This window comes from Trichechus manatus, unplaced genomic scaffold, assembly GCF_000243295.1.
Source record: "Trichechus manatus latirostris isolate Lorelei unplaced genomic scaffold, TriManLat1.0 scaffold00185, whole genome shotgun sequence".
Classification (NCBI taxonomy): Eukaryota; Metazoa; Chordata; class Mammalia; order Sirenia; family Trichechidae; genus Trichechus; species Trichechus manatus.
This window is the reverse complement of record NW_004444121.1, coordinates 3,010,589-3,022,848: the sequence shown is the minus strand read 5'-3', so window position 1 is coordinate 3,022,848 and position 12,260 is coordinate 3,010,589. Positions and strand designations below refer to the sequence as shown.

The following is a 12,260-nucleotide window of genomic DNA, read 5'->3' as shown; positions in this document are numbered from 1 at the left end:
GGATGGGCAAGGAGAGGAGAGGGACCGCGTGGTCTGAGAGGAGGGAGGAGAGGCTCCCGGAGTCCCGCGGGGTCTGTTTACCCAGCGGTGGCTTCTGGAATCAGCTAGACATAGATGCCGAGAACAGGAAGGACTTGGGACAAAGTTCCTCATTTTCGGGGTGCGAGAGGTAAGGGGCCGAGGCTGTCTGAGGCTCTGCTTTGTCCGTCCCCGGCGGCAGGCGCTGTCCCCGTCTTACAGAGAGCCCAGGATCATGTCCCATCCTGAGATAGCACCCAGGGCTGGCCCTGGGGTGTAGTCCTCTGGCCCCCAGGTCCTCTTGATGAGGGGTCTGTATTTATGGACGTATGTTGCGGGGTCTCCTGCCTCCCAGAATCATCTCTTTACACCCACTGCTGCCTCCCAGCTGTGTTACTTGACCCCCAAGCAGAGGTGTTACAGGGCTGGTCTTGGAGGCCCAGCTTCTAAATACTTGTTTACTTGTCTGTGGTTTTTCCTGGAGGTAAAATAACATGCAAAAGGAGCCCTGGTGGTGCAGTGGTTAAGCGCTCGGCCACTAACCAAAAGGTCGGCAGTTTGAGCCCACCAGCCACTCCTCGGGAGAAAGGCCTAGTGATCTGCTTCCTTAAAGATTAACCAGAAAAACCTATTTCCATCGAGTCAGTTCCCACTCAGAGTGACCTAGTAGGACAGAGTAGAACTGCCCCATGGGGTTTCTAAGGCTATAGTCTTTACAGAAGCCGACTGCCACATCTTTCTCCTGTGGAGCCGCTGGTGGGTTCAAACCTCCTACCTTTTTGTTAGCAGCCGAGCACTTAACCACTGCCCCACCAGGGCCCCAGTAAAGAGTACATCCTTGGAAGCCTTGTGGGGCGGTTCCACTCTGTTCTGTGGAGTCGCTGTTGGTTGGAGTGAACTCAACAGCACCCGACAACAAAAATAACATACAATGAAATCACAGATCCTACATGCATCATTCAGGGGGTCATGACAGACAGACACAGGCCCCTGTGTAGCCCACCCCCTGTCCTGGCACAGCACATGGCCCTCCGCCAGGAAGTTCCCTCCTGGTCTCTCCAGGCACCCCCGCCCACCTCCAGGGCCTCTGTTGCTCCGATTTTTCCCACAGTGGACTACTTTTGCCTGTTCTAGAGCTTTATCTCATTGACTCACAGCTGTGCTCTTGGATGTGGCTCCTTCCACTCAGCGTATTGTGGAGACTCACCCACGGTGCATGTGTGGGTGGTGCGGCCCTTTGTGCGGCTGAATAGTGCTCCATGGCACGGAGACACCACAGGGTGTTCATCTACTCTCTGGTGGACACCTGGACTCACTCTGGGCTTTGTCTGTCAAGAATAAAGCTGCTGCAAACATTCTCATACAGGCTTTTTTGTGGAGATATGTTTTTATTTCTCTTGTGTGAATACCCAGGGGTGGAACTGTGGGCCGTAGGGTAGGTGTGTGCTTAGTTTTTTAAGGAGCCATCAGCCTTTTCCATGGTGGCCCCATGGTATGCGCGCGCCCAGCAGCGTCTGAGCGTTCCAGTTGCTCCTTCTCCTCACCAACACTCCATGTTGTCTGTCCCATGTTCTGTGTGTTCCTGTTGGCTTTTTAAATATTGAGATAAACTTCACCGTTTCGGAGTGTACAACTCAGTGGCTTTTAGTACATTCACAGAATTGTGCAGCCATCACCACCATCTATTTCCAGAACATTTCCATCACCCTAGAAAGAAACTCCGTGCTCATGCATCAGTCACTCCCCATTCGCCCTCCCCTGGCCCTGGGCCGCCACAGATCTGCTGTCTGTCTGTATGGATTTTCCTGTTCTAGAATTTCATGTACGTGGAACGACACACGTTCGTCCTTCCATGCCTGGCTTCTTTCAGTCAGCACAGTGTTTTCAAGGTTCATTCATGAGAAGCCTGTATCAGTATCTCATTCATTTATTCGGCTGACTCATATTCCATCGTATGGATGGGCCACATTGTGTTTGTCCGGTCATCAGCTGATGGACACTTGGGTTGTTTTCACCTTTTGGCTACTGTGAATAGTGCTGCTATGAATGTATGTGTCCAAGTTTTGTGTGAACATCTGTTTTCAGTTCTCTTGGGCATATCCCAGGAGTGGAATTGCTGGGTCACATGGTGACTCCCTGTTTAATCTTCGAGGAACTGCCCTGCTTGCTTTTCTCTCATCCCAACTGGCTCGAGAGTGCCTTGTGGGTGGCGCTCAGGTGGCTGCATCTCTGACCCTGAGCCTGACCGACTGATTGACCAAGGAGGCCCTGGTGGGTGCTGGTGGGTGACTGAGCCAGGAGGGACGAGAGGAACAGGGCTTGGTCTCTGCGTTGCTTGACTTCCGAGAAGTGGCCCAGGTCCCTGCCCAGAGCAGGTCAGTGGTCTGGAGCCCCTCCAACCAACCAAGTAAACATGTGCCCCCCTCCCTGTCTCGTTGCAGCCACCCAGGTGGACCCAAGCGAGCTGCAGGAACTGTTCCAGGAGACATCGGCCAGCGTCTTCCGCATCAACTCCAATGGTGTGTCTGCCAGGCTGTGCCCTTCCCCTCCCCCAGCCTGGGTGACTACAGGGGGGACTCTGGCAAGGGGTCTTTCCCTCTAGTTGGGGCCCAGCCTCCTCAAGGACGGAGACAGGGAGAGGGCCAGTCCTGTCCACAGCTAGGACCCCCAGAGCTGAGTGCCATAGCTCAAGGGCAAGAGGCAGGGCCTGGAAGGATGGCTTCAGAGTCCCCACCCAGGGCCGGCAGAGCTGGCGGACCACAGGCTCCCTAAAGCAGTGGGGGTGGGGGTCAGGAGCCACACCCCCACCCCCGGGCCAGGCTTTCCCTCTCTCCCTGCAGTCTCAGAACACGGAGAGGAGGAGAACACGGGGAAAGGGTGGACAGCGGCCCTCCCCAGACCTCGCCGCCGTACCCACGGGTGGGGCCCACGTGAGGTAGACCCCAAGGAGCCACGTGGGCTGCATTGGGCCAGCGTCTGCCTCGGGACAGTGGGGAGAGGGTGCCGGTCTGGTGCTCCTCTGGGCTGTGCCTGAGCATGGGGCAGGGCTGGACTGAGTGCCAGTGTGTCCCCTGGCTCTCCCACCTGTCCCCTGTCCCCATGTCCCTCCTGTACCCTGTCCTGTGTCCTCAGGCCCTCCGTCCCTGCCTCTCTTTGCTGGTGGGACCACGAGGCGCTGCCTGTCTCCTCATGCCTCTCCCTCTTCTCTTGGGCAGTGACCTCCTTGGAGCGGAGCCTCCGGTCCCTGGGGACGCTGAGTGACACGCAGGAGCTGCGGGAGAGCCTGTGAGTGTGTGTTGGGGTCAGGCGACGTCGTCCTGCCTGCATGTGGTGCTCACGGGGCCTGCACAGGCCAGGCCCTGGGCACCCTTGCACACCAGGGCACACTCACAAACCCAGGCACACCTCCATACCCAGGCACCCTCGCACACTCACACACCTGGGTACACTCGCACACCTGGGCATGTCCACACCTCCACTCGCCCACCTCACACACCTGTGAACGGGCCCCAGTCCATGCTCGGAATGTCTGTGCAGACTGGGCTCAGATACCTCTCCACAGGAGTACACAGGTGTGTGCACACGGCACACATGGGAGAGGCCTATGGCCCGAAGCCCAAGTGTGCCTGTGGACGCCTGCATAGGAGTCCCACATGTGCACACATGCCTGCCCACGTGCGTAGGCGCCAGTGGTGGCTGGCCACAGACGCGCCCACACCTGTGTCCTCCACACAGCGGTGCTCAGCGATGGAGCCGCACACACCTGTGAATGCACAAGCCCGCGTGCTGGGACACACAGTGCGGGGGAGCGGGGCTTTATGATCTGCCTGTTGGGGCGGCAGTGCAGTTCTTTGTGGGGGCTTTGCCTTGACGGGGCGGTCCCTCGGGGGCTGGCCTTTGAGGGCCCACCAGAGGCCTGCCCTGGATGGCCCGGGTGAGTGGCCTGGTCCGGAGTGCTTCCCGGGCACCGGGCTGACCTCCTGGGCTCAGCAGGCCCAGGTCGGCTGGGAGGGGCAGCGGGCATCTGTGTGGGGAGCCCCCCACCCTCCCGTGGCAGGGCTCTACAAGGCCACGAGGGCCTTCTCTGTGCCTCGGGGAGCCTGGCTCTTCAGGCTGCGATGCTGGTGGGGTGGGGCCAGAGCCCCAGGGGGAGCCGAGCCCTGAGTGAGTCCCCTACACCCTCGCTGAGCCTCCCCAGGAAACGGGCGGGTGGGAGGGAGGCGGTGGCGGGACTCAGGTAGACATGGGACGGCTATGCCCAGACCCCTGATTGCCGGCACTGACACCATCGCAAGGCCCATCCCAGGCGCCCATCCTGAGCCTGACTGGGGCGTGGGCACCGGGGAGGGCCGGTGCTCAGGCAGCGTTGAGACCCGCTCTGGATGGTGTGTGCCCTGGGTCCATCCCTGCCTCGTCCGGGTTGTCCTCCCTGCTTTCCTGCCCTCCCGTCCTCTGCGGCCCCGCCCACTCGGGGCCATTGGGCGCTGCTCAGCTGCAGGAGGCCCCGTAGAGCTGGCCCTGTGCCCTCAGCCCCTCCCACCATGCCCTCCCCCCAGTCTCTGTGTCCAGATTTACTGTTTAGGCGTCATGTCCCCTCTCCTGAGTGGCTGCCCCCACACTGGCCAACCTGTGTGCAGCTCATGGTGTCATGGGGCTTCCTGCCCCCAGACTTGTCACTCAGGTACCTGGCCTGGTGCGCAGTGGGGCTCAGGCGGTGGGCGCTAAGCGGGGAGCACGGGCATGAGCTGTGGGGTCCAGCTGAGTGCAGGTGGCCGTGATCCTGCACTGGTGTCTCTGCTGGTGGTTTACCTGGGCCGCTGCTGGGGCTGGGGGTGCTCGGGCACAGCCACCTCCCCGTGGTCCCCCGGCGGAGCTGGGCCGCCCAGCCTCCCACTGAGGAGGAGGCGAGGTGGGGACAGAAGGCACGAGGGCCTCGCTCTCTCCCTTTGCACCCTCAAGGCCGCAGCCCAGAGTTCACGCCCGCCAAGGTCCTGAGGCGACACAGGGCCCTTCGCAGAGTTTCTGTGACTCTATTTGTAACTGTCCTTTTGTTTTTTAAGTAGTATTTATTGTGTTCTGTCTGGGGAAATACCTTGTGTCACTGGCACATGTGGATGAGGGGGGCGGCTGCGGAACCGCCAGCATCGTGGTGCGTCGTGCAGCTTCTCCAGGCCGGGCGCGCTTTGCAGATGCAGGTCTGACTGGGTGCTGCCTGACCCTGCTCTTCACGTGTTGCGGCGCCTCGGTAGGCAATCTCTGAAAACAGACTCTGCAGAGGGGCTGCGGACCAGCCTCTGTGCGAGCTCATTGTCCTTCCAGTTTTTCATCATCCCACACAGAGTTCAAGAATGTTCTGTGGCTAAGTCTTTGTGTGGCTGATTGTTTCCAGCTGATCCTGGGGCCTTGCATCCGGGGGGTCGAGCAGGGCGTTTCGGGACCTGGGTGCGCCTGTGGGTGTCTTGGGCTGCCTTGCTCTTTCTGTTAGCTGAAGGGATGGTGTCCTCAGACATGGGCCTGGGGGAGCTGACCCCCAGGGTGGAGTAGGGAGAGGTGTTGGCTCCGTGACTCCTGCCCCCTACAGGGTCTGACCCCCAGGCCAAGAGTCCCCCCACCAGCTTCAGGTCCTAGAGCAGTCACCTGTGCTTTCCTGCCCCCGCCCTGGAACCTGGGTCCCTGGGTGGCGCCACCAGCTCTGTTCAGTCCTGCAGGGTCATTCTGAGTTGGCGTTGACTCAGTGGCATCCGACAACTGACCTGAAGGCCGGTGGTTCGAACCCACCCCGTGGTCCCATTGGAGAAAGGCCTGGTGATCAGCTTCTACTAAGATCGCTGCCAAGAAAACCCTCTGGGGCAGTTCCCCTCTGACACACGTGGGGTTGCCATGAGTCGGGGGGACTCGAAGGTCATGGGGTTTTTTGGTTTTCACCTGGACGACTCCCGCCTGCCCCTCAGGCTCACTCCTAATCAGGCTGAGGGCGTCACCTGCTCGTCACAGCCTCTGGAGCCTTCCGTGACCCCATGTGTGGACTGTTGATGATGTAAAATAACTTGGGGCCCACACGGGGCTGCCACCTCTGCTTCCCCACGGTGACACAGCGTTGTAGCTTTGTGATGTGCCGAGGAAGGACGTGGAAAAGAGCAACCACCGCCTTCAATTGTCACCATCATCCTATGGAAGAAGGGCATCTGGGCTGCACGGTGGGAAGGAGCCACTCTCAAGAGGGAGGCCAGGCCTAAAAACTGAGTACAGTTAGCTTCATAAAAAAAACTCTCAAGGCTGTGCCTGTTTTTCTCGTCTCGCTGGAGACAGGCATGAGCTTTGTCACTACTGCTAGCACCTGGCCGGGAGGAGCAGGTGGGGTGTGTGGACCTTCAAGTGTGTGAGAGCTGTCCCCGTGGGCGGCGCTCAGTGGCTGTGGGGACCTTATCTGCTTGGCTCCCAGAGCGGCTGTCTCCAGCTGCTGAGGATGCAGTCACTGACCAGGGAGCAGAGTTCCAGGACCTTCTGGGCACGGAGCCTGTTGTGCCTGCAGGGCTCTGCCTGGCGCTCGCCTGGACCACGAGTGCACCGCGGGTGGGCTGGGCTGGTGCCGCCCCGTGTCCAGGGCAGGCAGGCGGCTCTGATGCCCACGGAGGAGAGCACGCCCACTGGCGCGTCATACTGGCTCCAGGCTCCTCGCCACACCAAGGTCTCTGCCCTGAGCTCAGGCAGGTGGGGGCTCATGGACCCCATGACCGCTAGGCCCCCGGGAAGCCCACGTGGAGGGATGGGGACAGGCCAGCCACGTCACTGTGACAACCAGTGTGTGGAGCAGGGAGAACGTCCGGCCAGGCCGCCCTGCTTCCGGCTTTCCATCCAGTGGTGTCCATGGCTGCCCTGCTCTTCCGGTCATGGGGAGGGGGGTTGCTGTTGCTATGGAAACAGCAGCATCAGCTTCGAGAACGGTGCTTTCTGCACCGCAGAAGGCAAACCCCAGAACGGGTGGGCGGCCTCCCCGGTCGGTTTGTGGTCCCCTGGTCTCACTCCCCTCTCACTCTTGTCCTGGCAGGTTGCCCGTCAGCCCGGCCCCGCTCAGGTCCGGTTCCTGCCGCCTGTGTTCTGCCTTGTCTTCTGTCTCTGGTTGGTCACGGTTGCTTCCTTGTGCCTCTGTGGGAAAATGCCCAGAGAGCTGTGTGTGGTGGGCCTCGTCCTGCACAGGCCATGGCCCACGGGGCTTTGTGGGGCGGTCTCTCTCCCCGGCTGCTTCCGGCCCATTGTCAGCCCCTCTGTGGAGAGCAGGAGACCATGGGCTGTGTCCTCTGGTCCAGGGGCCTCTGTGTGCTGCTAGAACCAGGGCTGCAGCTTCCTTGTGGGGCAGCTGTAGGGGCGAGCAGTGAGGGGGGGCTGAGAGGAAGCAGCCAGCAGGGGGCCAGGGGACCAGGAGAGGATGCAGGGCCCAGCAGGGGGCTTCCGGGAGGAGGTGACTGTGCCCGGGGCTCTGGGAACGAGGACCCCCGCGCAGGCCAGGCCAGGCCAGCACTCCCAAGGGGAGAAGGGCTGCCCCATCCCCCAAGGCCAGGGGCAGGCCCCACCTGCAGGTGACTTGGAGGCCGTGTGGGCCTGAACGCTCGTCCTCTCTCTAGTTCTCAGTGCCCTCACCTGCGAACAGGACGGAGCTCCAGCCTGCTGGCCTGCTGGGCTCATCCACTGGGGGGGCCCGGCTCAGAGGGCCTGTGGGACCGACTAGGCTGACCAGATGGAGGACGAGGGGGTGCTGGCGGCTGAGCTCCCTGGGACTGAGACCCCTCCCCTGAGAGCAGGAGGAAGCAGCAGGCAGGGTATGGTGTGGCCCCGGCCTGGGCGAGTACCCTGTGTGGCCCGGCCTTGTGAGGGCAGGAACTAGCAGCTGAACTCGTGGACACCTGTGAGCCCATTCAAACGAAGAGGACGCGGGAGACCCGACCTCAGGCCTGGCCAGTGGTGCAGGGACACATGCCAGCCTCGCACCCCCGACTTCCCCACCCCGTGCCCCACCTCCTCCAGCACCTGCCCTGATGCCACCTCACCTCCAGGCCACTCTTGAGCTCCCTGCTCTAGAGCAAACCTCACTTCCTGGACGCGGAGGTCCTCATCCCAGGCAGCCTGGGGGGGCGCCTCAGGACCGGGCAGCACCCCTCTTGTGCCTGCTGGGAAAGCCCCACCACATCTGGGCCGCCCGCCCCCCCGGCCCCCAGTGCGGCTTCGCTGGGGAATGCGCATGGACGGCAGCTCCAAGCCTCGGGTGTGTGGGGGTAGGGCTGCGGGGAAGGCCAGCCCTGTCACCTGTCCGCTGTGCGACCGCCAGCTGTGGCCGCTGAGGCTCGGCAGGGAGCAGCTGGGACGGCCAGGGGCCACGTCCACGCCTCTGCAGGTGCTCTGTGGCCCTCGGCAAGCACTGTGGCTGCTACCGCCCTCCTCACCCAGGGCAGGCCACGCGGAACCCAGGCTCAGCCTCAGCGCAGAGCAGACCCTGACCCAACCCTGGGCCAAGCCCTGGCCCCTTCCCAACATCCGTGTGCTTCTGCGTCCCGGGGCACCTCCCCATGCCCAGCGCAGGCACAGAGCATCACCTCGGTTTGAATGGGGCTGAGAACCTAGCGGACTGGGGACAGAAGGCGTGGGCACCAGCTCTGGAAGACGGCTGTGGAGGCCCCCCTTCCATGCGGCTGGAGGGGGCACTGGGCTGGGCAGGGTGGCGTGGGGCCAGCACTCTGTAGAGGCTTGACAGCTGAGTGGGAGAACCCGCGATGGGGACAGTTTTGGGGAGTGGATTGTGGGAACCTGAGTGGGAGGGTGGGGCATTCAGGGGCTCTGGGGGGTGGCCGACCACTTCCTCCCAGGCGTGATGGGGATGGAGTCCTGTCACGGGCCTGCTCAATCATAGCCGAGATTCGTGTTCACAGGGCAGGCTGGCCCGTCGCAGTCTGGAGCTTGGAAGTGCCCTCCAGGGCCCACTTCTGATGCTGGGCAGAGAGGACCAGAGCTCCTGGCTGCTGGGGGGTGGGGGGACGTGATGGTGCCCCCACCTTGCCCCACGCCGGCTGGCGACCCTGTGCGGACATGTGCGCTGGAGGTGACAGCTGAGGCCCCACCCAGGAACCCCCGAGCCTGCAGTGATGGGTCAGGCTTGTGGCTGGGCTTCACTTCTCCCAGAGCCAGATCTTCACGTCAGAACCGAGCCCCAGACAGGATCAGAACGCCTTGGATCGCGTTAATCCCACACTTCAGCCCCCCGTGGTGCAGTGGCTCTGAAGGGCTTAGTCACTGACAGGCGCCTGCGGCAGACGCGCCCCCACAGAGCCCTGCTGTATCCCCCGGAGCTACGGGGGCCTCTCGTTCAGTCCTGCCCCTGAAGGAGCTCACTGCACACAAAGACCTCAAAGCTTTGCCTGAGAAGGTGGGGGGCGCACTCCGGCTCATTGCCCGTCATTTGCTGTTAGAAGCCTTCCTGGACGAACGCAGCCCGTCACCTGGGCACACCTGTTTACCTGTGCTCCAGCGGGAGGCTGTCGGATCCTTCCAAGCCTCCTCAGGCTCCGAGACTCAGGGGCCGGCCAGGAGGGGCCTTCAGCTGACCTAACCCAGCTCCTTCACTTGACACATGGGGAAACCGAGGCCCAGAGGGGGGTGACTATCTTGGGGCCGCAGCATGATCATGACTGGGTGGGGGCTGCTTCTCTGGCCCCCCCCGCAGCTCCTACAGGACCCCTGGGGGGTGGCTGAGCAGCGTATGGTCTAGGGACAATGCTGTTGAGAATGGAGGCGAAGCTCAGTTCATTGCCGGAGGGGAAGAAACCTTGGCGAAGTCCAGGGCCAGACCCTGACTCAGGGCCAAGGCCAGTGAGGACCAAGGGTCTGTGGAGCTGGGGGTCAGCTCGGCTGGGTGCAGTGGGGAGCTCGTCTCGCCTCCATGACTTCTGGGCCTCAGCTGGGGGCGGGGGACTTGACTGCTGGGGACTGGAAACTTCTGGAAGCATCCACACTCGCACGACAGCACCTGTCCCTGCCACTCCTCTGTCCCCCGTCTGTCTAGACTCACTAAGGGACGCTACAGACCCTGCCCGTCTGTGTCTGGGCTTCCACCTGGAAAGTGGGGAGCCTGCTTGCTGCCAGCAGGGTGCTGGGTTCTGATGGGATGACAGCCACTTCCTGTCATAAAGCTCCCAGAAGGTACAGCCAAGTCAGAAGTCAGGGGACCTGAGGGTGCCCAGACCGTAGGACTGGCTGCTGGGGTGGACAGCGGCTGGGGTGCGGATGCCAGGCCGGCGGGTGGAGGAGCCCCCCCGCAATCCAACTGGCCTCTCTACCACCTCCCCCCTCCCCGAACCTGCATTTAAAGTCTCTCAAACACACAGCACTTCTTTAAGGGACATTCATTGGACTTTTTCATTTTTCAAAAAAAATTAGACAAATCCATATGTGATCAAGCAAGCAATGAAAGTAGCAAATAAACTCAACACTGAAGCAAAACGCAGCTCTCCTGTTTAGTGGGATGGTTGATTGTGTATTGTTGTTGGGTGTCGTCTGGTCGATGCCGACTCGTAGTGACGCCATGTGACCGGGTAGAACCGCCTCACAGGCTTTTCTAGGCTGTAATCTTTACGGGAGCAGATCGCCAGGTCTTTCTCCCCCAGAGCTGCTGGGTAGGAGCAAACGGCTGACTTTTCCGTTAGCAGCCGAGCACTTAACCATTGTGCCACCAGGGCTCCTTACAGTTCTATTGCTATTTTATTGTCCTGTTCATATGCTCTTACCTCAGATAAGTGTGCCACTTGTATGTCCACATGTAGCTAGAAGCTTCCCCAAGAACATGTGGCTGGTGGAGCCAGGTTTGGGGCTGGTCTGCTCCTGGCAAGCCACCTCCTTCCCTCCAAGCCGTGGTCCCCTCGCCCTGCAGGGAGGCAAGGGGCAGGGGAGGGGGGTGAGCATCAGCCCCCGGCTGCCCCCCTCCCAGGGACGGTCTTCTTCCCCGGTGTTCACAATGGCGGGTCCTGAGGTTTGGTGAAGCCAGCTGACTTGCCTCAGGACAGATCTTGAGTGAGTGACCTCAGGAGGTTTTAAACTCACTTCTGTCAGAACTGATCTTATGTTCCCGGGAGAAATCCCACTTGGTTGTGTGCATTGCCCTTTGTATATAGTGCTGGATCCGATTTGCTGATGTCGTGCTGAGGGTTTTGTGCCCTGAGGCATGTTGACCTGTAATTTCCTTTTCATGGAAGGCCTTTGTCTGGTTTTATCAGGATAATCCTGGCCTCAGACAATGAGGTGGGAAATGTTTCTGCCTCTTCTGTTTTCTGCAGAAGGATGTTTAGAATTGTGGTTGCGTTCCTTAAACGTTTAGTAGAATTAATCCAACGAAGTCTCTGTATGTGGAGTTTCTTTTTGGACGTTTTAAAACTATGAATTCAATTTCAGTTTCTCTAATAGAAACAGAACTATTCAGATTATCTTTATTTTTCTTGTGTCTTTCAAGGAATTTGTCTGTTCCATCTGAGTTACTTATGCGCACACTGCTGTTCATATTATTATTTAGTGTTGTTGTTGTTAGGTGCCCCTGAGTCGGTTCCAGCTCACAGCAACACTGCGGACAACAGAACGAAACACTGCCCGGTCCTGCGCCATCCTCACAATCGTTGTTATGTTTGAGGTCCTTGTTGCAGCCACTGTGTCAATCCATCGCATTGAGGGTCTTCCTCTTTTTCGCTGACCCTCTACTTTACCAGGCATGATGTCTTTCTCCAGGGACTGGTCCCTCCTGGTAATATGTCCAAAGTATGTGAGACAAAGTCTTGCCATCCTCACTTCTAAGGAGCATTCTGGCTGTACATCTTCCAAGATACATTTGTTCCTTCTTCTGGCAGTCTGTAGTATATTCAGTATTCTTCGCCAACACCATAATTCAAAGGTATCAGTTCTTCTTCGGTCTTCCTTATTCCTTGTCCAGCTTTCACATGCACGTGGGGTGATTGAAAACACTATGGCTTATGTCAGGCGCACCGTAGTCTTCAAGGAGACATCTTTGCTTTTCAACACTTTAAAGAGGTCTTTTGCAACAGATTTGCCCGATGCAATATGTGGTTTGATTTCTTGACTGCTGCTTCCATGGGCATTGATTGCGGATCCAAGTAGAATGAAATCCTTGACAACTTCAATCTTTTCTCCATTTATCATGATGTTGCTTATTGGTCCAGTTGTGAGGATTTTTGTTTTCTTTATGTTGAGGT

At 59.5% G+C, this 12,260-nt stretch overlaps 1 protein-coding gene across 1 annotated transcript in view; it reads left to right on the top strand.

Annotated features, from left to right (window-relative positions):
• The window catches only part of TSNARE1 (t-SNARE domain containing 1), a 133,803-nt gene that overhangs the window by 31,768 nt on the left and 89,775 nt on the right, over positions 1-12,260 (top strand). Inside the window, exons 4-5 of the mRNA XM_004387368.1 lie at positions 2,460-2,537; positions 3,234-3,303. Coding sequence (XP_004387425.1) covers positions 2,460-2,537; positions 3,234-3,303 — 148 coding nt within the window. The remainder of the gene's footprint in view (positions 1-2,459; positions 2,538-3,233; positions 3,304-12,260) is intronic.